Below are 25,143 nucleotides of genomic sequence, written 5' to 3' on the forward strand. Positions count from 1 at the left end.
ACATAGAAAATAGGTGCAGGAGTTGGCCATTCGGCCCTTCGATCCTGCACCACCATTCAATATGATCATGGCTTATCATTCCTTCAGTACCCCATTCCTGCTTTCTCTCCATACCCCTTGATCCCTTTAGCCGTAAGGGCCACATCTAACTCCCTTTTGAATATATCTAACGAACTGTCATCAACAACTTTCAGTGGTAGAGAATTCCATAGGTTCACAATTCTAAATGGCTTATCCTTAGATTGTGATCCCTGGGGCTGGACTTCCCCAACATCGGGAACATTTTTCCTGCACTATCCTGTCCAATCCCGTCAGAATTTTATATGTTTCGATGAGATCCCCTCTAATCCTTCTAAATTCCAGTGAATATAAGCCTTTAATAAACTTTGGGACATTCATAAAGCTATTTTAGTAAACATTATATAATGAATGAAATAGAAACAGACAATACTCAGCAGTTCAGGCAGCATCTGTGGAGAGAGAAACAGAGTTATATAATGAACAGTTTTATATAATGAATTAATTGCTAATCATGATTTCAAAGCCATCATTTAAATAGGCAGAAACTGTACACAGATCTAAAGGAAGGAAAGACTTGCGTTTATAAAGCGCTTTCCTCGACCACTGGACGTCCCAAAGTGCTTTACAGTCAATGAAATACTTTTTTTGGAGTGTAGTCATTCTTGTAATGTGGGAAACGCAGCAGCCAATCTGCGTACAGCAACCTCCTGCAGACGGCAATGTGATCATGACCAGATATTAGTTATGTTGTCGCACTATAGCTCACTACCATGCGTCGGGATGTCCAAAAAATAGATTTAGGATAATAAAAAGACAGAAAATGCTGGAAACACTCAGCAGGTCAGGCAGCATCTGTGGGGAGGGAAAAACAGGTAATGTTTCAGGTCGATGTCCTTTCATCCGACTGAATGAAATAGATTTAGGATAGTATTTTCCAGTCTGGATCACTGTAAACATGGAAATTTGCTGTAACGTGCCACAACTGTTCCAAATGTTTTGGACTTGAGCACAAAAACATCTAGGCTGACACTCCAGTGCAGTGCTGAGGGAGTGCTGCATTGTCAGGTGCCGTCTTTCGGATGAGACTTTAAACGAGGCCCCCTTTGCATGCTCAAGTGGATGTAAAAGATCCCATGGCACTGTTTTGAAGATGAATGGGAGTTATCCCTGGTGTGCTGGCCAATATTTATCCCTCAATCAACATTATAAAAAAAACAGATTATTTGGTCATTATCACATTGCTGTTTGTGGGAGCTTGCTGTGTGCAAATTGTCTGCTGTGTTTCCCACATTATAACAGTGACTACACTCCAAAAGTACTTCATTGGCTGTAAAGCATTTGAGACGTCCGGTAGTCATAAATGCAAGTCTTTTATTCATAAACACAAATGAAATACAGGGTATTTTTAAGGAGGTATATTTTTTCACCTGTTTTGTGCAGTCACAGCTTGTGAGTTGTGAACTGGCAATCGGATTCATTTGCTTTTTAATATTGCTTCGCGGATATATGTGAAAACTGTCTCCTCATGCTTGAAAGCTTTTAAATCAGTTATGCTTAGCGTTTTGATCAAAAGATACCTAATAGCTTAATTCTATAAAATCTTGGCCTGGAAATCCCAGTCGGCTGCTTCCCGCGGGTGATTGACTAAAATAGGGAAAAAAGATGCGCACTTACCTGAACCTGCTGCGCCCACGAGAGATCCCGGTCCTGAGGCCTCCACATCAGGACGTGCGCAGGGCTGGAGCTGCAGTCACATGGTTGTGGGCAGCCAAGCAAGGTAAAGTATTTTCTCATTCATAATAATGGGAACTCCGTAAGTTGGAGTTCTGGTTATTATGATTGAGAAACCTCCCCCACCCAAAACACTAATTTAAAAAAAAATAGAAAAAATACACCACATATTTAACGTTAATTTAAATTAGTTATTTACGTCTTAGAAAAAATAGATATTTTTCCGTTTTTTTTTAAATTATGGTTTAAAATAAACTTACTGTAATGGGGAGGGTTTTTAAACAATAAAATATGTTTTTTAAATTTTATTTTATTTTATTATGTTTTTCTGTTTTAAAACTCTTACACTTGTAAAAGTCGGCTATGCGCCTGTTTTTATCAGGCGTAAGAGTTTTCAGGACATTTGCTGGGCAAGATATGGGTAAATACTGCATTCTTGCCTTTGCGAATGTCTTCGCTTCATAGCTGGAGCTTGACAGATCAGAAAAGCCGGTTTTCAGCGCATGTGTGCCTGGCTCCGTACACTCTGTACGGACCAGGGGAGGCTGCGATTTCTGGGCCTGCATGGATTACAAAATGCAAAAATAGGCTGAAAAATATCTTTAGTTTGTGGCTGGGGATTATTGCTAGAAGTCTGTCAACTGAGGATTAGGCACCTAAGTTATGAGGAGAGGCTGAAGAGCTGGGAATGTTTACACGGGAAAAGAGAAGGCTTGGGGAGATCTTACAGAACTATTAAAAATTCTAAAGAGCATGGAGAAAATAAATGTAAATTTATTTAACATAGCCACAGACGCTACACAAAAGGTTAAACTTAGAAATGCCAAGGATGCTGGAATCTGAAATAAAAACAGAAAATGCTGGAAATCTCAGCGGGTCAGGCAGCATCTGTGGAGAGAAAAACAGAGTTAACGTTTCGGGTCGATGACCCTTCGTCAGTTCAGCACTTTGTTTTTATTTAGTTTAAGTTTAATTACTTGGCTCAGAGGGTGGTGAATTTATGGAACGGATGCCCAGTGCAGGCAGTGAACACTGATTGTATCAGCAATTGCAAGAGCAAGTTGGATAAGTACACGGAGAGAAACCTACAAAGATGTAACAGTGGTACAGTGGGCTGATATTTCCTAGACACGGACAGGCCAGATGGATCACTGTCTAGTTCCGCCGTGTACTCTCCGATGTTCTTGTATGCAATTTGACTATTATAAACCTTGTGCCAATGCCATGCAATTCACTCTTATGTTTCCCATTAACAGATTGCATAAAATGCCTGCAGAAGGAGTTCCCTCGGTTGACGTGTCGGCAGATTGTCGCAGTCCAGGTGCGGCAGATTTGGCAGCTGTTTCCATATCGTCTGCTCCAGAGACTCTTCAAGAAAATGGATTCCCCGGCGACTGTCCGGGTGTGTCTGCTGGCTCCGACACCTCTGACAGCAGACCGTCCACTTCCGCTGTGCTCCCGCCTGCCGACATGCGAAGCGCTCCGAAGGCGCTCCAGATCGACCGGCTGCAGATCCAGGCAGTGGAACCGAGCGCCCAGGCAATGGAGCTGCGAGGGCTGGGAGTAGATGTCTATGACCAAGATGTTCTGGAGCAAGGAGTTCTCCAGCAAGTGGACCGAGCTATTAATGAAGCCAGTCAGGCAGCCAAAAGAGCAGAGGCAGAGAAAGACTACCATTCCGTTTTAGATGACCTGAGGTACTGAAGTTTTTAAATGATGCTGGAATAAAATGATTGGATTTCCAGTTTCTGATAAAGATTTATAAAGTGTGCTATCACTTATATGCATTATTCAAATTAAAGTAGTCTTTGTATTAATTTATTGATTCCACAATACAAATGATCTTTTGCTCACAGGGATAGATTATTAGTTATAGATTATAGATTATGGCTACAAAATTGGCGAAGAGGAAACAGAGTAGTGATGATCGCTGGAAATACTCAGGTCAGGCAGTATCTGGAGAGAGAAATAGAGTTAACATTTCAGGTCGATGACCCTTTGTCAGAACTGGAAAAAGTTAGAGATGCAACAGATTTTTAAGCAAGCACAGAGGCAGGGAAAGTTGGGAGGGGAGGAAAGAACAAAAGGGAAGGTCTGATAGGGTGGACGGCAGGAGAGATTAAGAGACAGAAGGGATGATGGTGCAAGGCAAAAGGAGATGGTAATGGGACAAGTTAAGAAACCAAAGATGAGTCTAGATAGGGTGTAATGGAGATGGCAGAGTCATCAACAGCTGCTGTGGGAAAGAGAAAAAAAACAAAAAAAAATTGGGGTAGGGGTTATGGTTTGAAATTGCTGAACTCGATGTTGAGTCCAGAAGGCTATAAAATGCCTTAACAAAAGATGAGGTGCTGTTCCTCGAGCTTACGTTGAGCTTCATTGGAACAGTGCAGGAGGCCGAGGACGGAGAGGTCAGAGTGGGAGTGGAGCAGAGAATTTAAGTGACAGGCGACCGGAAGCTCGGGGTCACACTTACTGACTGAACGGAGGTGTTCTGCAAAGTTGTCACCCAATCTGTGTTTGGTCTCCCCGATGTAGAGGAGACCACATCGTGAGCAGTGAATACAGTATACTAAATTGAAAGAAGTACAACAAGTAAATCGCTGTTTCACATGGAAGGAGGTGTCGGAGCCCTGGATAGTGGGAAGGGAGGAGGTAAAAGGGCAGGTGTTGCCCTCCGTGACACCCTGGTCCACTGCTCACTCACCTCCAGCACCCTCTCCCTTTCCCACGGCACCTTCCCATGCAAGCACAGGAGATGCAACACCTGCCCTTTTACCTCCTCCCTTCCTACTGTCCAAGGCCACTGCTTTCTTTGACATATATTAATGACTTAGACTTGGGTGTACAGGGCATAATTTCAAAATTTGCAGATGACACAAAACTTGGAAGTATAGTCAACAGTGAGGAGGTTAGTGATAGACTTCAAGAAGACATAGACAGGCTGGTGGAATTGGCGGATAAGTGGCAGATTAAATTTAACGCAGAACAGTGAGAAGTGATAAATTTTGGTAGAAAGAACAAGGCGAGGCAATATAAACTTAAGGGTGCAATTCTAAAGGGGATGCACGAACAAAGTGACCTGGGGGTATATATGCACAAATCATTGAAGGTGGCAGGGCAAGTTGAGAAAGCAGTTAAAAAAGCATATGGGATCCAGGCCTTAGAGGCACAGAGTGCAAAAGCAAGGAAGTTATGATGAACCTTTATAAAAACACTGGTTCGGCCTCAACTGGAGTATTGTGTCCAATTCTGGGCACTGCACTTTCGGAGAGGGAGCAGAAAAGATTTACGAGAATGGTTCCAGGGATACAGGATTTCAGTTACATGGATAGACTGGAGAAGCTGGGGTTGTTCTCCTTAGAGCAGAGAAGGTTGAGCGGAGATTTGCTGCTCAAAATCATGAGAGGTGTAGATAGAGAGAAACTGTTCCCATTGGCGAAGGGTCGAGAACCAGAGGACACAGATTTAAGGTGATTGGCAGAAGAACCAAAGGCGACATGAGGAAAAACCATTTTACGCAGCGAGTGGTTAGGATCTGGAATGCACGGCTTGAAACAGACTCAATCGTGGCTTTCAAAAGGGAATTCGTTAGGTACCCGAAGGAACAGAATTTGCAGAACTACGGGGAAAGCACGAGGGCGTGGGACTAGCTGAGGTGCTCTTGCTAAGAGCCGGCACGGGCTCGACTGGCTGAATGGCCGCCTCCTGTGCTGTAACCATTCTATGATTCTATAAAAAGAAAGACTTGTATTTATATAGCGCCTTTAAAGTAGTAAAACATCCAAGGTGCTTCACAGGAGTGTTATAAGACAAAAAAATAAATTTGACACCGAAGCAGATAAGAAATTACGGCAGATAACCAAAAGCTTGGTCAAAGAGGTAGGTTTTGAGGAGTGTCTTGAAGAAGAGACGGAGAGGTTTAGGGAGCGAGTTCCAGAGCTTGGGGCTTGGGCAGCTGAAGGCACGGCCACCGATGGTTGAATGATTATAATTGGGAATGCTCGAGGGCAGATTTGAGGAGCGCCGACATCTCAGTTTATGAGGCTGAAGGATTCTGTATTAAACATAAGCCAAATTTACTGCAATTATAAATTGAAGTCCACCCACCCTTAATTGTTGACAACTCTGTTATTCAACTCTTCATTTGCTGGCTTTGAACATTGCTCTCCATGGTTTCATTGTTCACTACCGTTCTGACAGAATCCATCTCACAGTCGAGCAGAGTAGATCATGGGCATTTTTCTGATGCAAAGCATTTCTGTTTTGTGATACGTGAGTTATTCATGTGTTCCCCTTTTGATTTAGGTCCACGATGGCATGTCTGAAACATACAAATAAGATCATTGAGCAGTTGGCTCCTCATGCTGCTACAAATAAAGAAGTCAACCGGAAGCTGGAGTCCGTGAAAAGACAGAAAGAAAACAAGGTGCTGTCCTTCTCTGCTTCCCGTCATGATTCTTTGAGGATCTCAGTTTCTTCTTGAGATTGGAAAAGATGTTGGTTATGACATTATTTTTATTCAAAAGTCTTATCCCTGACCCCACCCTTGTTTTGATCCCTAGGAATACTAAGAAGGTTAATGAATTCCCAAATCTCTGTCAGTGTCGCTCTAATCAGTTGTGCCCATTTGGTGCCCCTGACCCTCTACATATTGTCCCATCACTGAAACTTGATACAAGTCACAAGGTTTGAGAGAAATTCTTGAGATTCATGACATCTTTTGGGGGGAAGCAGAATAAGTTTTTCAGAACAGGCCCTCGGAAGATTAAGTAAGTCAGGTCGAGTTCAGGCTGAAAAAAATTGTCGACCGTTTGTGGAAGAAGCGCTTGATGAACAATGGAGGCTTTTTTGGTACTACTGGTTGAACCTGGAAACATCCGTGGTTCGGCATCGGTTTCCTACGCTTCCTGGCTCTCAGTGATCAGTGCGCAACTGCCGCTTTGTGTGGGTAGCGCCCCCGTTTCCCGCGCTTACCGACTCTTGGTGTTCAGAGAGCGCGAGGCTCGAGTTTCGCACCCGGAGCCGGAGCATGCCAGAGGCCTTCAGGAACCCGGGTGCTGTCCACAGGTACCGGTAAGCCTAGGCTCAGCATGACCTCCCGTGCTTCGGAAAATTCTCTGTTCCGGCACTGGTCAGGTCCCGAGGGTGCCAGACCAGAGAGGTCCAACCTGTATACCTTTATGGTCTTACAGCAGAATTTGAGTGATAGGCAGGTAGGTTTCATAATCCAGTGTTTAGAAGTTGAGCATTCAAGCTACACGTCATTTAATTGACTAATACTGGCATTAATATAGCACCAGAATATGTCGAAATATCTCAAAGTACTTCATACTGTGAATTATTTTTGAACATCAGGAAGGGTAATGTGATGGCGGTTCTATGCAAATCATGGGATGAGTGGCCAATTAAACTGTTTTGGGTAGTGATGGTGATGCAATCCTCCTTCAGAACTGCATTGGGAATGCCGACTTAGGTTATGAGCTCAAAGATGAGAGTGCTACCCACTGAATGAACCAGACATGTTGAACTGTCCTTTAGCAGCAGCAGATAAAGATAACTTTATTTTCCAAAATACGAGTCCCATCTCATCAGGGGCCCTTCATTTCTTTATTGCCTCATAATACGGCTTTAACATTTCTTGAACCGGAAAAGGGGACTTTATGCTGTGGCATAGTTGTCTACATGAACAGTCATTTGTCTGTGAAGGTTAGATGCACTCTTGTCCGGGAAGTGGAATTGCAATTCTTTAGTTTACTGATCTTATCCTTTACATATGGCATTTTTGCCATTTGATTTTTTTTAAATCAGTGAATATGAACTCTAAATTAAATTGTGGATAATACACTATTAGAATGAACAGTTTCTGAAGTGAAGTAAATTCTCGGGGTGGGGGTACAGAAACCTCATAGGGCAAGAACAAAAGAATCCCTTGACCTCCACTAAGAAACTTTTAACCATCAGCAAATATTCTTCAGTTATTCAGTTTATGAGGGGTTGCCTAAGTTGAGGATTAGTTGAGAAAATGAAGATGTAATTTGGTCAGAATTTCAGTAATTTTGTAAAAAGAAATGAATGGTCCAGATTTGAAAATGATTGACCGAAAGAGGTGAAAATTGAAAGAGGATGACTATCGAAATAGCTAGAGAGAAAGATATAAGCTCGAAAGATTAAATAGGCAAAAGAAAATGACAGGATGGGAAATCGGAAAATGAAATTGCTTAAGACCTATCAGGAGAGATTGAGCAGATTGGGCCTATACTCTCTGGAGTTTAGAAGAATAAAAGGTGATCTCATTGAAACATACAAGATTCTGAAGGGGATTGACAGGGTAGATGCTGAGAGGTTGTTTCCCCCTGCCTGAAGTGTCTAGAACTAGGGAGCACAGTCTCAGAATAAGAGGTCGGCCATTTAAGACCGAGATGAGGAGGAATTTCTTTACTCAGAGGGTTGTGAATCTTTGGAATTCTCTGCCCCAGAGGGCTGTGGATGCTGAGTCGTATAGTATGCTCAAAGCTGAGATAGATAGATTTGTGGACTCTAGGGGAATCAAGGGATATGGGGATCGGGTGGGAAAGTGTTGAGGTCGATGATCAGCCATGATCTTATTGAATGGCGGGCGAACAGACTCGAGGGGCCGAATGGCCTACTCCTGCTCCTATTTCTTACGTTCTTATGGTCTAAATAGTGATAATAAAACAGTGTACCTTACAAGTGATCAGAGCATCTAAGCAAGCAATACGTTTATGCGCCCCCCCCCCCCCCATCGAGATTAGGGCATGAACCCCAAAGTTACTGCAGGCTTGCCCAATCACCATATGTTCTCTGTTTAGTATCTCTGTTTTCATCAAATCAAGGTTTTTGAAGAAAAGCCATGTTTGGAGGGAGGGAGTTGTGAATATTATTCTTCCTGCTGGTTAATTTAACGTTTATTTTTGTTCCCATTCCCAAGGAGAAGCAGTTGAAGAAGATAACGGCCAAACAGAAACGCTTGCAGGCAGTGCTCAGCGGTGCTGACATTCAGAAGCTTGAAGCTGAATATGAACCTTACGATGAAGGTAAAGTGAAGACCGGTCTCGATGCTTATATTGAATTGCCCTATTGTAAAGTTTTTCACCTATCAATTTTTGATCTTTATTAAATGGATCCATGAGTTGTGTGGCTGACATTGAAACCCGTTACATATCTGACCTTTAACCCTTTGCAGTTGACTGGGGCCTGCACTGTAGCTGACAAAAGCTAATTGTGGTTTCAGATTATTTTAATGATCAAGATTGATTGCTTACTTTCTTGTACGTGATAAGTGTGCTGTGTTGCTGGATGGTACTGTCTAAATTTCATAACATAAGAAATAGGAGCAGGAATAGGCCTTTCGAGCCTGCTCCGCCATTCATTAAAGTCATGGCTAATCTTTTACCTCAACTCCACTTTCCCGCACTATTCCCTTGATTCCCTTATTATCCAGAAATCTATCGATCTCTGAGTTGAATGTGCTCAACGACTCCACATTTACCCTGTCCAACCCATTCATAATTTTAAAGACCTCTATCAGGTCTCATCCAAGTCTTCCTCTTTCTAAAGAAAGAAGCCCCAACCTGTTCAATCTTTCTCGATAACTGTAATCTCCGAGTTCTGGTACCATCCTTGTAAATCCTTTTTGTACTTCATTGTCTGTAAAGCGCTTTGAGACGTCCGGTGGTCATGAAAGGTGCTTTCCCCCCCCCCCCCCCCCCCCCATTGCTTCTTGTGCCCTTTTTATAGTACAGTACAGAGACCAGTACAGTACTCTAAGTGCGGCTTGACCAGGATCCTATACAAGTTTACTGTAACTTCACTACATTTGAATTAGATCACATTAGGGAGTCCCTATTATATTGCACTGAAATTACTTGTGTGTCAAAAAAGGCAAACTTCTCACCACAGAGATTGCGAGATCTTTGCTGGCAGCTTACTTCGGTGTCAGCAGCGATTGCCTTTTCTTTGCTGCTGGTCGCAAATTCTGGGTCGTTAGATACAAGCTGACCCATGTATAAGGGTGAATATTACAGCACTACTGAGGGCCCTATCTCGAGCTAGTGCTAAGCTGTCCCCTTCCTCTGGGTGCTCGTCTGACACTAACCTCTCAAGCTCTCGGTCTGCATGGTCCCCTCTTTATAAAATACAATCTGTTTAAAATGCTATCTGGCTGCCATTGCTTACAAGTTGCTTTGCTTGGTGGTTTTCGTTCTTGGCTAATTAAAATAATGTAACTTCCCAGTCTCTCGCCCATGTGAGTGCATGGTGCATCAGCATGTGGGATAGCTAACGTGCATTCAAAGTCAAATTTCCCACTCTCTGGAGCCACGTGATTTCCCAGAAAGCGAGACAACCTAATGATCTCCTGCTTCTTGTATCTATCTACAGTATTTCAATAGTTTAAGTTTGCCATTTCTGAAAAAGTTTTGAGGAACAAGTCACATTGAGTTTTCAATAGCAAAACTTCTTGAATATGGCATCAAATCCTTCAATGAACTTTAGTTTCCAATTGAATGTCACATTCTGTAAAATTAAACAATGCATTTTTGAGCTTTTCATTATTTACTCTTTTACCAAGTGTCAGTTTTAACATCTACGGTCATGTTTTTTGTTGTCCTATCTGTGACATTCTCGCATTTCTATTCAATTTTTTCTCAATGCAAAAACCGCATAATGATTTTTTTGTTATCTGTACTGCACTGGTTTTCATTGCTGTACCTTGCATGCGTGACCAAATTTTGGGCACCCATTGTCCATCATGGGGTCCCCTCTTATGACAGGTGTTGGAGATTGCACCATAACTGCAGTAGGTGACTTGATATTGACTAACAGCACAAAACTGGTCGCAATTCAGCCATAAGTGCCCATCTTAAGTAGGCATGGATACAACTGTTATCCTCGTCTAGTAGGGAGTGCTGACTGAGATTACCCATGTCCTAACTCGCACCAAGTCCTGCTCATCCATCACCCCTGTGCTCGCTGACCTACATTGGCTTCCGGTTAAGCAACGCCTCGATTTCAAAATTCTCATCCTTATTTTCAAATCCCTCCATGGCCCTCGCCCCTCTCTATCTTTGCACTTCCAGCCCCACAACCCCCCCCCCCGAGATGTCTGCGCTCCTCTAATTCTGCCCTCCTGAGCATCCCTGACGATAATCACTCAACTGTTGGTGGCCGTGCCTTCTGTTGCTTAGGCCCTAAGCTCTGGAACACCCTGCCTTAACTTCTCCGCCTCTCTACCTCTCTTTCCTCCTTCAAGATGCTCCTTAAAAGATACCTCTTTGACCACCTGCACTAATTTCTACTCATGTGGCGAGGTGTCAGATTTTTATCGCATAATACTCCTGTGAAACGCCTTAGGATGTTAAAGGTGCTCCATAAATACCTTTATCATTAGAACAGGGCCTTCAACTAGCACCTAAGGTGTATTGTTACTGACACACTAAGCAAAGAGTGAAAACATGCTCCATTTCCAACTCTGTATTTTAGTTTTATTGAGAGATGTCAATGTATTGATGAGCTGCTGGTTGGGAGTGGCTGTGAAAGATGAAACTGGGGAATGCAACCTGGAAGACTTTGCATTCGATACATTCACATCTGTGGGTGAAATGCTCACATGAAGTGTGTGCAATTTGTACACCTGTAAACGGATAGTTGCATGTATCCCTCGTGCACATTATTTGAAATTGTAGTTAATACCTTGGAATCATAGAATGGTTACAGCACTGAAGAAGGCCATTCGGCCCATTGAGCCTGTGCCGACTCTCAGCTAATCCCGCTCCCCTGCCCTTTCCCCATAGCCCTGCAATATTTTTTCTTTCAGATACTTATCCAACTCCCTTTTGAAAGATAAGATTGAGTCTGCCTCCACCACCCTCTCAGGCAGTGCATTCCAAATCTTAACTACTCGCTGTATAAAAAAATTTATTCTGACATTGCCTTTGGTTCTTTTGCTAATCACTTTAAATCTGTGTCCTCTGGTTCTTGACCCTTCTGCCAATGGGAACAGTTTCTCTCTATCTACTCTATCCAGACCCATCATGACCCCTTTTTAACGTTAAACAAAATTACATTCCTATATGCACTATGGAGGAAATGTTACTTTAAAAGCTGGTGACTTCTTGTTGGATTTGATAGTATCCTATTGGTCTCCCTGACAGAACCAAGTCCTTCATCACTGGGAAGTATGTTGATGCCAGTGCAGGAAACAGAATGGGAGCATTTAATCCGTACGGGACAGATGACCCCTTTCGGCACTAAAATACCTCCGAAAGAAACGAAAAGGGAACCGCGCAAGATCATGCTGAATGATACATCAGACTTTGAGAAGTATCTGGCCGACCAGGCAAAGATGTCTGCGATCCGGAGAAAGTCTTTTACTCGAGGAACCAAGAAGAAGAAAGCAGCGGTTACCAACCAAGCCAAAGCCGAGCCATCACTCGGCAAAGCTCAAAATGCCCAAAGTGGCCGCAAGCGAAATGGCACCATGTCGAGAACAGACCGGAAACTGAAGAAGCACTTGCAGAAAATGCAGAGCAAAGCTCTCGAGATTAAATTTAAAGCGGGAATCCCGGCAGAGAAGGCCTCCCTGCGAGGGCCAGCGAGAGAGCGAGAAGACAAAGGCTCCGACAGCGAAGAGTCTCTCTACGTGCCTGACGAGGAGCTGCTCGACCCCGATGGGATCGATGATGATGACGACGACACGTTGTCGGATAATGGCAGGTTTAAGAAAGTGCAACAGAAAAGGCAGAAACTGAGACGCTCGGACGAAGATTTCTTGCCAAGCTCAGAAGATGATAAATCGAGGCGCAAAATAAAAGCGCACAAGGACGATGGAAATGAGGAGCTGTACAGGAAAAGATTAAGGTGAATGGAATTTACTTTACAATGGAGACGGCTAGTCCAGCAACTATATTTCAGAATTAAATGTCGATTTAATGGCTGAAGTGAATGATTAAACATGGGAATATAGAGAAGCAAGTTGGGGGAAGTGATTTCAATCTAAAGAACTCCTCCCAATCCATAAAACAGGTTACAGACTTTCAATTTTTAGACCCGATAGCCTAATTGAAAATATGTCCATCTTCAGATTACAGGAAAGATGTGACTGCACTAGAGAGGAGATTTACGAGGATGTTGGAGAATTTTAGCTATGAGGAAAGATTGGATAGGCTGGGGTTGTTTTCTTTGGAACAGAGGAGGCTGAAGGGTGATCTTATTGAGGTGAATAAAATTATGAGGATAGGAAGGACCTATTTCCCTTAGCAGAGGGGTCAACAACCAGGGGGCATAGATTTAAAGTAATTGGTAGAAGGATTTGAGGAGAATTTTTTTCACCCAGAGGGTAGTGGAGGTCTGGAACTCACTGTCTGAAAGGGTGGTAGAGGCAGAAACCCTCATCACATTTTTAAAATTCTTGGATATGCACTTAAAGTGCCGTAACCCACAGGGCTACGGACCAAGGACTGGAAAGTGGGATTAGGCTGGATGGCTCTTTGTCGGCCGACACAGACACGATGGGCCGAATAGCCTCCTTCTGTGAAGTAAATTTCTATGAGTCAGTTATTCAGCTATGTGCCCATTGTTTTTGGCTGTTTTACCGGTCTAATTGGCCGGAAAGGGATGCTTGCAATGTGTCTGTTCCCTACTGGTCTATTGTTGATTAAGTAATGATAATTCCCAGCAGGTAAATCCATATTATTAGGATCAGGCTTTAACTTGACATGGATTTCAAGGCCTTTTTGGTGGCCATTACTTATTCATGTGAAATGCCAATTTTATCATGAAAGAATTGCTGAAGATTTGTCTCATTTGCATTATGTGGGATTTTCTGTGTACAATTAGCCGCTGCATTTGCCTACACAACAGTAACTACTTCGAAAGTGATCCATGGATTGTGAAGTGCTTTGAGATGACTTGATGATGTCATGAGCGTCCATATAAATAGATTTTTGTCACTTGGTGATGTGCAAAGATAGGTTTTATGAGACAAGGAAATGATCAGTGTCCAAAACCATTCAAAAATAGGCTTATGTTCTCATTAAATTATAGTGTAATAGGTAAACAGTGCCTATAGTGGAGTGGGGATTAAGAACTGATATTGCGGTGGGAAGGAGCTGTAAGATAGTGGTGAGAGAGTAAAGCATAAGTTTGAGTTTTATCAAAACCCGAGATTGAATTATAGCCATTTCCCTCTCCAATTATTTATCAGGTACCACTAGTCAAACTTCTGTGTTCTACACAGGGAGTGAAGACTAAGTGTAGTCTTTGGGTGATTTACAGAAAGAGGGTGGAGATAATTGAACCAGAATATGTCGATGCGATTCAATCCCCATTTCAAAGTCATACTTTCTGCCTTATTTTAATATACTATATTTGATTTTATATTATTATTTCTACTCTGCAGTACAGGCTGAGGAGTTGGTAGATGCAAATCTGAGGCTCTACAGCACAGCCACTGGTGAGAGTGTGCAATTACAGTGTGACAGGTTTACATAGCCAGTTTCCATTATAATTGTGGACATAGGAATTTAGAATAAAAGTGTGACAAAAACATGACAACAGGAATTGTGGACAGGAATTGCATTAAGACATATGATTTTTAATATATTAGAGATATGGGGGTTCTGATGTCCCGGGCCTGTACGAAGTTTCTACAGACCCGGGAAGGCATTGGAAAAGTCGGTTTTCAGCGCACAATGTGCATGCGCTGAAAACTGGCTTTTCCAATCTGTCAAGTTGGAGCTTGACAGATCGTAGACAAATCTGGAGCGAGGACATTTCTTGGGCAAGATTGCGGGATTTACGCGTATCTTGCCCAGCAAATGTCCTCACAAATCTTGCGCCTGATAAAAGCAGGCGCATAGCCGACTTTTACAGTCGCAAGTATTTTAAAACATACAAAATCACGATAAAATTAAATTATAAACACACATTTTATTGTTAAAAACCCTCCTCACTACGGTGTTTATTTTTAACCATAATTTTTAAAAAAACTTTTTAAATTCGGGAAAATATTTTATTTTTATAAGACATAATAACTATAATTTCAATTAATTTTAAATATGTGATCTGTTTTTTATTTTTTTATTAATTTGCGTGTTTGGTTTTGTTCCCATTAATAGCACAGAACTCGTAGTTACGCGAGTCTCAGTGCTATTAATGGGAACCTGTGAAATACTTACCTGATTGGCTGAGCAGTCACATATGACTGCATCTTCTGCGTGGGAACCCTCCGGATGGGAGTGCGCTTCGCAGCGCGGGAAGAAAAGGTCTCTCCAACGCAATCCAGGGCGCCTCCTAGACCACCAGGTAGATTCGTAAAAATTCTCCAGCGAGTAGGCAGTTGCCTGCGGGAAGACCCCCACAGGAATTTCTTAGCCATTGATTTGGATACTTTTTAATGTAAAATGTACGTTCACTTAAACGCCTATCCTGTCAGCGGCAGGCACCCTTGGCATGAGCTGCTGCTCATTCATATCGGAAGCTTCTGGCAAATTTGTAAGACAAAGGCTACAATTACCTGAGGTTTTTTTGAAGCGAATGACATGTGCTGTGATACAATCTCTTTACTTTGGTAACACTTTACAAAAATATGATGCAGTTTCCCTGAAATCCGTGGCATATATATTAAAATAAGGGATGCAAGAGATCACCTTTTTGTTTACCACTGCTGTAAACTATCACTGTGAAAGAATGAGGCAAGCTCGTCAGCGCCCATGATACAAAGTAGCTTTAGCAGTTCAGCAATGTAATGGGCAAAACCAAACTGCAACTGTAACCTAATGTCATTTAGAAAGTGGAGCTACGTTGAAAGCCTGTTGGTAAATACTGTTCGTCAGAGTAAAGTGCAAGGCTTTAGCTGTCACTTTGCTTCGCTTTTCATGTATTCTAATTAAGAAGCTGTTTATCCTGTTACGAGCACACAGTGGAGAGGAATGGAATGGATTAGAAATGGGTTTCAGTTTTAAAAACAACAAAAGACTAATTTATATAGCGCCTTTCATGACCACCGGATGACTTAAAGTGCTTTGCAGCCAATGAAGTACTTTTGGAGTGTAGTCACTGTTGTAATGTAGGAAACACGGCAGCCAATTTGCACACAGCAAGTTCCCACAAACAGCAATGTGATAATGACCAGATAATCTGTTTTTACTGGTGTCAATTGAGGGTTAAGTATTGACCAGGACACCGGGGATAACTCCCCTGCTGTTTTTCGAAGCTGTACCACGGGATCTTTTACTTCCACCTGAGAGAGCAGACGGGGCCTCGGTTTATCGCCTCATCTGAAAGGCGGCACCTCCAACAGTGCAGCGGAGCTCCCTCAGCACTGCACTGGAGTGCCAGCTAGATTTATGTGCTCAAGTCACTGGAGTGGGACTTGAACCCACAACCAACCTTCTGACTCAGGTGAGTGTGCTACCCACTGAGCCACAGCTGTTTAATTATGATAGAGTCTACCCCTGTTAATTCAGAGAAAATCTTTTTGCTAAAAAAGTTCCAAATTATCTAGTCGTTCAAATTAAACAATTTGAATAAAACATCACAGGATGCTTTTTTTCTTGCACAATTTCAACCAGAACTGACAATTTGAATGAAGTAACTTTGAATTAAGAGTACTTTTTACTATTTTGCAATCACTGTGTATACATTCTACATATTTAAACTTAGAGCTGCCTACTGAATCTCGACTAAATTTCAGGTTTTAAATTAACTTCAACCATAGAATGGACATTAAATAAAAACATAGTATCCATTTTAAATAAAAGCTGCTGTCTTTAATAACTGTGAGAAAGAGAAAAAAATAAGTTTTGGACTTTCCGAGAAACTAAACACCATATAAATTAGCTAATGTTTGTGAAGTTGTGTTCTAAAGAAATGTTTTTCAGACTGTTCTGTGAGAGAGAGCTTCCGTCAATAGCAACACATTCCAAATTACTGTCAGGCACCCAATGGAAATCAGTGCTATTAGTACAATAGTAGAGAACAAACAGTTATACTGTGTTGATTAAAGAAACAGAAAACCAAATTCTTGACAGACTGTGCTTGCAAAGATGGCATCTGACAACTCCAAAGGCCCTCGGTCCCCAGTTTAGAATCATAGAAATTTACAACATGGAAGGAGGCCATTGTGCCGCGCCAGCCAAAAAAGAGCAATCCAGCCTAATCCCACTTTCCAGCTCTTGGTCCTTATCCCTGTAGGTCACGGCACTTCAGGTGCATATCCAAGTATTTTTAAATGCGATGTGGGTTTCTGCCTCTACCAACCTTTCAGGCAGTGAGTTCCAGACTCCCACCACCCTCTGGGTGAAAAAAGTTCTCGTCAACTCCCCTCTAATCCTTCTACCAATTACTTTAAATCTATGCCCCCTGGTTATTGACCTCTCTGCTGAGGGATAGCCCTACCTCCTAAAGTCTGTTGTGTGTTATAAGGTTTCTATCAATTGTTTGAAATGGCTATTTTTGAAAGTTAATGTGTAGGCGTATTAATGTAATTCCCATGCTGATGTAACATCACATTTCTGCTAGTAGTTAAAATGCCATTTGGATTGCTGCCCAGTCCAGCTGCCTCTTTAGGTTACAAGTGGTATCACAACTATAAGAGCTGTCTATTTTTTTAAAAGAGGAAAAATCAAATCTGGATGACATCTGTGGTAGAAGGGCTACAGATTGGAAGGAGGCATTTAATATTATGCTGCAGTGTCTTCTAGTGGCGGAGCACACACAGCTCCATGTGCACAGTGTACTTATTGTACACGTATGCATCTTTTGTTATGGATAAATGTTAACTCATGGCAATAATTATCATTAATATTGACTTATATTTATAAAAATAGTTACCAAAAACTACAGTTTGTCATTCTGAGCAAAATTTCTCTGTTAAAAGCGGTATTGATGTCGAAGTTGCATTCTCATTTCTGCTAGAATTCTTATTTAAAGCAGATGTCTTTTCTACATACACACAAGAGAAACTTTGCCTTTTAAGAAGAAAACATAATAAGTAAGTTAATTAAAGTTGTGCCTGGTTTCCCATAGGCACCATTTTGTTTCTCAGAGTACTGTATACAGCGAGATATGAGCCCCTCGTATCTCTCAGCAACTGGTCCTAGATCAGTGCAGAAACAGGCAGGATTGGACGCAGTGAGGGATGCTCTACCACAAACATATCAATATTTTTTTTAAATAATAGCTTTACAATGAATGGTGACAGATTGAATTAAAAGTGCACACAAAAGTTGATTTGTTTATGTATTTCTTTTTATCCATTTCCATGAATTATTAAGTTCAAGGTTATTTTTCTCTTCTGACACTGCGCTACATTTGATACAGAGATGGATTTTGTTCACGAATGCAACACGAGGTCCAGATTTAATGTGGTGAATGTGGTGCGGCTATACTCGTTGAAATCCCCAAATCTCATTTGCTATTCTTGCCTATAGAATGATTTGTCTGCAACAGGAAGTGTCATTTTCCCCATATACCGATACAAGCCAAACAGCAATGCCATTAATATACATAATATGGTATTGATGTGCATGTACACATTGCACATATAGGGCCAACGTTCCTGTTAAGCTGCGCGGCCGCACAGCGGTCTCGAGGTCCCGTGCAGCCAGCTCACCGGATTTTAAATGGAAAAAGTGCACATGTGTGGAAATCCAAATGGGCCATGCAGCCAGTTAAAGGGGCCATGCACGCGAAAAAAATTAAAGGGAACATTGTATATGGCGTTACATGATATATATTCTATTAATATGCATACATGCCACAACATTCTCCTTTCAAAGTGCACTTAACTTTTATCACCCAGATGGGGTAGAATTGATTCAAGCAAAACACAGCTGATTACTTAGTTGCAAGAACAGATTGAAACAATCTTCAAAGTCTGTTGAAAGTGTAAAAGTGCAGAGGGATGCTGAATTTCTGTCACAAGAAGCTAGTTGCTCCATTTGTTCGCCCCAGGAGAAAAATGTTAGTTATATACTATGACAGGTATGCTCTTTCAAATCCCTCCATGGCCTCACCTCTCCCTATCTCTGTAATCTGCTGCAACAACCCCCCCCCGCCCCCGAGATATCTGCGCTCCTCTAATTCTGCCCTCTTCACCATCCCTGATTAGAATCGCTCAAACATTGGTAGCTGTGCCTTCTGTTGCCTAGGCCTTAAGCTCTGACTAAACCTCCCCACCCCTCTATCTCTCTTTCCTCCTTCAAGTCGCTCCTTAAAACCTACCTCTTTGACCAAGCTTTTGGTCACATGCCCTAATTTCTCCTTATGCGGCTAGGTGGCAAATTTTTATCTCGTAATTCTCCTGTGAAGCGCCTTGGGATGTTTCACTACGTTAAAGGCGCTATATAAATACAAGTTGTTGGATGAGTTTTGGGTCTTTTAAGCTTGTGCAGTTTCCTGAGCGACTGATTCAATCCACATTTTCAACTTTCTGTTTTTTTGTTTAAATGTACATTGCTTTTGTTTGAAGTTTATTTTTTTTTTATCTCACAGACTAATTACGCAGCAGGTTCTTGCGAAGGCATGAAAATAGTGAAGGTGCATGATTGTTAAAATGGCCGAACTGGGAATTGGACGAGGGAAGCTATCTTAAACTCTCCGTGTGCACCTTTAATTTCTTACTCGAGTGTATAATTAGCTTTATCAATCTTAATTTGCTAGATGATGTAAGCGCCAATAAATGTGTGTATTATGAAGTTAAGACACATCAATTAAACCCACTCAGATATGCCATAAAAGTAAGATAGAGACGCAATTGCATTGAACATCCTAATATACTGAATTAGAGAAGTCAGTTGAGGATGCTGTGTTGTTTTAAATAGATGAGAAATTGCCTAGACTCACTAACAATATTAAAAACACAGTATGGAGCCAGCAAATGTAATACTTAAATCAAATTCCAGTTCTTATTATCCTTTTATAGTGCAGCAGTTTCTGCTTATGAATGTTAGAATATTATGCTCTAAAAGGAACAGAAAATGTAAATGAAACAATATCTTCACTGCTCTAAAGTCTACCCTTATTGGTCTTCCAGGACTAGAGGTGTTTTGTAACATTTGTATCAAAAATACAAGCTCGTTTTGCTTCTTCATTTACACAGTACTATGGAGTGCAATTTTGCTTCAAAAAATCTGAATGGTCATGAAAGGCGCTATATAAATGCAAGTCTTTATTTATTTCCTACCTATTTGTGTTCGTCTTTTCATTGCTGTAGCTCACAGCCATTTTTCTTTCTTCAGCTGAGAGTGTGCCAGAATCCATTTGTGAACAGTTTCAGTGCGGAATGTAGATGCTGTACCTTGAGTACCTCTGGATCATGTAGTTGCACTAAAGACTGGCATCTGAGACTGATCAGCTGTTTTAGTGCATATAGGGTCTACACAAAGATGATTGCTTAACACTGCTAGGACTGTTGCTAAGTGGGAAAATGTTTGATAAAAGATTTGATTCTATAGTTTCTATAGAATCTATAGACTGCTCCTCGTCAGTCTTCGTTTCCCTTTCCTAATACAGCAAACCCCCAATCCTGAGGGCGGGTGAGACTTTCGCTCTACAAAAATAGGACATTTAAGAAATGGAAAACACAATTAGGCTCAAAACCCATCCCGTTTTTGATAGATCTCACAATACCCACTATCACCTCTCACCCCAGAAGTGCATCTAATTGTCTCTGTCACTAATGATAGATATTCAAGGTTGGGATTTGTGCCAGGAAGTAATCAGGTTAAGAATTAAGCACTCTACTTCCAGGAGCCATGGAGGTCACTCTAATTTGATGAAATTATTACAATATACCTTTGCAGAATCTTATTCTTGTCGATGTACTGTAGTAAAAGCAAGTGCACAGGACAAATGGTTGTTGAGTAATTGGTAGGTGACTTATTTGGTCCTTTGTGTCCAAGTGAGCAATATTGCTGGAGTCAGAAATGCCTTTTAAAACCCAAAGGAGATGCCTTTTATGCCTTTCTTCTTAAGGAACGTGTCCAGGGACTTTCTTTCCATCACTTCCTTTCTACTGTAGTCAGAAAGCTCCATTGTTACTCCGTTTTAAGTCTGCCCTTGTCACCCTCTCATGAGGATTGAGATGAGGAGAAATTTCTTCACTCAGTGGGTTGTGAATCTTTGGAATTCTATACCCCAGAGGTTTGTAAATGCTGAATTGTTGAGTATATTCAAGGCTGAGATCGATACATTTTTGGACTCTGAGGGAATCAAGGGATGTGGGGATCGGGCGGGAAAGTGGAGTTGAGGGCGAAGATCAGCCCTGATCTTATTGAATGGCGGAGTGGGCTCGAGGGGCCATATGGCCGACTCCTGCTCCTAATTCTTATGTTATGAAAGCCCTCGTATGGGCACAGCTCCCATTCTGTGGGTGGAGGCCCATTTCAGATTCGATTTTCTCCTTTCTGATGTTCTTTTGCAGCATTTTCTGCCTTTAGCAGCTTCAAACCTTTCTCATTGTTCAGCCTTTCTCTCATTCACAGTTCACTATACGCATCCCATTTTAGGATTGTTTTATTACCCTTTAGGCTTTCTAATATCTATCACAACCTGATTGAGGGACCTTTGCATATAATCCGCATTTTGCATCTCTTTCTCGCTCTTTAAGGGAGTCTGTTTACAGACTGTTAAACCCATTAGCTCTCCCTTTGTAATATTCGTACCACTAAGGTTATAACTTTCACCTGCTTTCTCCACTTGTTGCTTTCATCAGTTTGATAAAGGTCTTGTCCAACCTTTTCCCAAAGCACTAGCATGTCTTCTTCAGCTGCTGACAGGTTTGCTGGCTGTTTCCCACATTACAACAGTGACTACACTTCAAAAGTTCTTCATTGGCTGTAAAGCGCTTTGAGACCGGTGGTCGTGAAAGGTGCTATATAAATGCAAGTCTTTCAAATCTTTCTTGTATTCTGTTTTTGATTCAAGTTTCCACAATTCATGATTTTTCCTCGCATTATTTTTGTTTATAAACTAAATTCATAGCGTCAGCCATAATTAGGTGATTTTATATTGAGAACATTGGCACTTATCCCTGATGCCCACCCGACACAAACCAGAAATAAAATATGACAGAAACCTCATCTCCATATTAAAAAGGTAAGCTGATATGAGGAGAAGTAAACTCTGTGCAGTTCCAAGTTGTTTAAATGATCTGCAACTAAACATTGTTTAGCCTTTGGACTGCGTCTGTGGTAACTTAAAGAATTCCCTTTGATTGGAATTGCCTGATGGAGACTGTAGCTGGAAGAGAGCAAAATTGAGTCATTTATTTTCATGGGGCAGAGTATTCCGAATTGTCAAGTCTTAAACAGGAGATAAACTCCGAGATCAAGTTTTGTAGAAAAACAAAGCAATAATTTTTAGTTTATATACAAAATTAGATAACAAGCTCTACATCCATCATCCATCCATCCATCTATTTATCCATTTTTATTTATCTAGGCCTAAATAATTTCTGAATCCCTCTAATTGTTTTACATTTGATGTTGCGACTTCTCTTAAGGTGCCAGCTCTTCTTGGTATCAATGTTCCCTTTAAGCTACTGCAACTGTGCAGCCGGAGAGCCGGCTTTCAAATAAAAAAACCGCGCATGCACAAAATTTTGAATGGCCCGTTAAAAGTGGCCATGCAGCCGGGGAAAAAAAATTACAGGGAACATTGCTTGGTAAACTTTTATAAATTTGAATAGCAATCATTCCACAGGTTAGGTGGGCTGAGATAGCTAATCTGAGCCTTTCACACTGTCGCACTATGTTGCATTCTACCAATCTGAATTCAGCCTTTTAAGCTTGCTGTTCACTGTTTCATAGGAACATAGAAAATAGGAACAGTAGTCGGCCATTCGGCCTTTCGAGTCTGCACCGCCATTCAATATGATCCTGGCTGATCCTCTATCTCAACACCATATTCCCACTTTTTCCCCATACCCCTTGATGCCTTTTGTGGCTAGAAATCTACCTATCTCCTTCTTAAATATATTCAGTGACTTGGCCTCCACAGGTTCACCACCCTCTGAGTGAAAAAATTTCTCCTCATCTCGGTCCTAAATTTCCTACCCCGTATCCTGAGACTGTGATCCCTTGTTCTAGAAGGGTGCCCTTTTTTAAAAACAAAATAAGTCAACATGGTAGCTGTTGCATTTTATTGTTTTTTTGCACTAGTGTTGAAAGTCTAGTGTGGCTGTATGTGTTCAGTGTGTGTTTTTATTAGCATTGCCCCAATGAGTTTGAAGATGCCATGAGCTCTTTGTTTCTTCACGGTAGCTCTGTTCCTTGTGTGCTTACCTTTGCATTTTGCCTGTCAGTCGCTCCTCCTGGCTGTCAGTTTTCTCCTTCTGGTGTATTTATCTCTGCATTCGTTGTGTCTCCATGCCACTGGCATGCAATGTCTCTCCTGTGTTATTTCTCGTCCATCATAATTGCTTTCTTGTTTTATTGAGGGTACAGACTGATAAAATAAGTAAAAAGTTAAACTTTGACAAAAGCTCCATGGTCCTCAACTCATCATTTATGGGTATAGTATAATGCAAATCAAATCGTGGACCTCCTCCACAAAACTAGTGTCACGCAGAAATCTTTAATGAAAAGGAGATGGTGAAGTAGGAGGGTGGAGTGTCATTCAGTGTAAAGTAATTATCCTATTTCTTAAGAAATAGGAGCAGGAGTAGGCCATTGGGCCCTCGAGCCTGCTCCGCCATTCAGTGAGATCATGGCTGATCTTCTACCTCAACTCCACTTCCCCGCATTGTCCCCATATCTCTTGATTCCCTTAATATTCAAAAATCTATCGATCTCTGTCTTGAATATACTCAAAGACTGAGCCTCCACAGCCCTATGGGGTAGAGAATTCCAAAGATTCACCACCATCTGAGTGAAGACATTTTTCCTCATCTCTGTCCTAAATGGCCGACCTCTTATTTACTCCTCCCACCCCTCTCAATCAGAGCACAATTTAGGTAAAGTTAAGATAAATCTGCCTCTTATTACACAAATTAGGGTTGTATTATTACATAAATTAGGGTTATATTCTGTAGAATTTAGACGGTTATGGAATGATTTAATTAGGTAGACAGAGGGAAACTTTCTATAGGTTTGGGAGTCGAGGACTCAGGGGCATAGTCTAAAAATTAGAGCCAGACTTTTCAGGAGTGAAATTACGAAACACCACTTCTACACAAAAGGTGGCAGAAGTTTGGAACTCTTCCGCAAACGGCAATTGATGCTAGGTCAATAGTTAATTTTAAATCTCAGATTGATAGATTTTTGTTAACCAAAGGTATTGAAGAGATATGGGCCAAAGGCAGGTATATGGAGTTAGGTCGCAGATCAGCTCTGATCTCATTGAATGGCGGAACAGATTTTAGGGGCCCAATGGCTTCCTCCTGTTCCCATGTTCCTCTTGTTACAAGTGTATTATTCAGCTTCTGCAGTGAGAAATCATCTTGGGCCTCCAACTCCAACAGTGAGTAACAGAATCTGTTCTAGGAAAATCGTGCAAATTAGCACCCCTTGGGGTGCCACGGTATACAACAGTTTGTTCAGTGCAGTCTACAAATTGCTGTTATAATCCTTGCAAGGTTATATAAACCCAACTTGTTGATGTGCTAGCGTTTCTTCTCAGATGTCGGCATGTTGTGGTGGTTTGTCTTTCAGCATTTCCCGCTTGCAGATATTAGAAACATTTCCTGACATGATACTCAGAAGGAAGCCCTGAAGTAATTAGTAAAAAAAAAAATTGCAAACCTGTTAAATAGCACTGTTGTTTTGTGCAGCAGTGTGCAGCCTATTTATGAGGCATTAACTTTAGAATAGATCATCTGTAATTGCCAGGACACTGAGCTTTGAAACGGAGTCTGCAGCTAGCAATGGAGATGTCGTAGAAACTGTGTAGAAGTGCACAACAGTTATCTATATTTTGATGGTGGAAATATTTTTTCTTTACATAAAAGTCAATGGGGTGGATTTTCAGCTTTGCTCATTTCGGGGAGGTAATGGCAGTGATGCTTGCACCCAGGAACAGTTTGCACCTCAGTCAGCAAAATTCGGCAGCTGGGCCCTGAGTGTGGGGCGGAGTGTTAAGGGAGGTGTTACCTCTCTCGGGGCGCTAGGCCGGCTGAGCAAGTGAAAATCCCGAGCTAAACGGAGCGCTTGAGAGAGGCCTGGGGAGGGGAAAAAAAACACCAAAAACATTCCCTATACATAGCCCACGATCCCACAACATAAATCGCAAATAAAAAATAAGAAACAATCACACTTACCTGAGGTCGACAAGACTTAGCTCACTACAGTCGGTATAGGTCGGATCGCCCGCTTTCACAGGTGTTCCCAGCAGGGCGCACTGCGGGGCGCTACGGATCGGGCGGGAGCC

The 25,143-nt window shown here is 41.7% G+C and overlaps 1 protein-coding gene across 3 annotated transcripts in view; it reads left to right on the forward strand.

The window, feature by feature from the left end:
• The window catches only part of ercc6 (excision repair cross-complementation group 6), a 57,726-nt gene that overhangs the window by 450 nt on the left and 32,133 nt on the right, over nucleotides 1-25,143 (forward strand). For 2 of the 3 annotated variants that reach the window (XM_070865745.1, XM_070865746.1), the window contains exons 2-5: nucleotides 3,009-3,449; nucleotides 6,061-6,181; nucleotides 8,705-8,810; nucleotides 11,928-12,633. In XM_070865745.1, coding sequence (XP_070721846.1) covers nucleotides 3,019-3,449; nucleotides 6,061-6,181; nucleotides 8,705-8,810; nucleotides 11,928-12,633 — 1,364 coding nt within the window. In that variant the 5' untranslated portion in view covers nucleotides 3,009-3,018. Of the gene's footprint in view, nucleotides 1-2,991; nucleotides 3,450-6,060; nucleotides 6,182-8,704; nucleotides 8,811-11,927; nucleotides 12,634-25,143 lie in introns of those variants that run through there. The other variant, XM_070865744.1, reaches the window with a different exon arrangement.

Source organism: Pristiophorus japonicus, chromosome 22 (genome assembly GCF_044704955.1).
Source record: "Pristiophorus japonicus isolate sPriJap1 chromosome 22, sPriJap1.hap1, whole genome shotgun sequence".
Taxonomy (NCBI): domain Eukaryota; kingdom Metazoa; phylum Chordata; class Chondrichthyes; family Pristiophoridae; genus Pristiophorus; species Pristiophorus japonicus.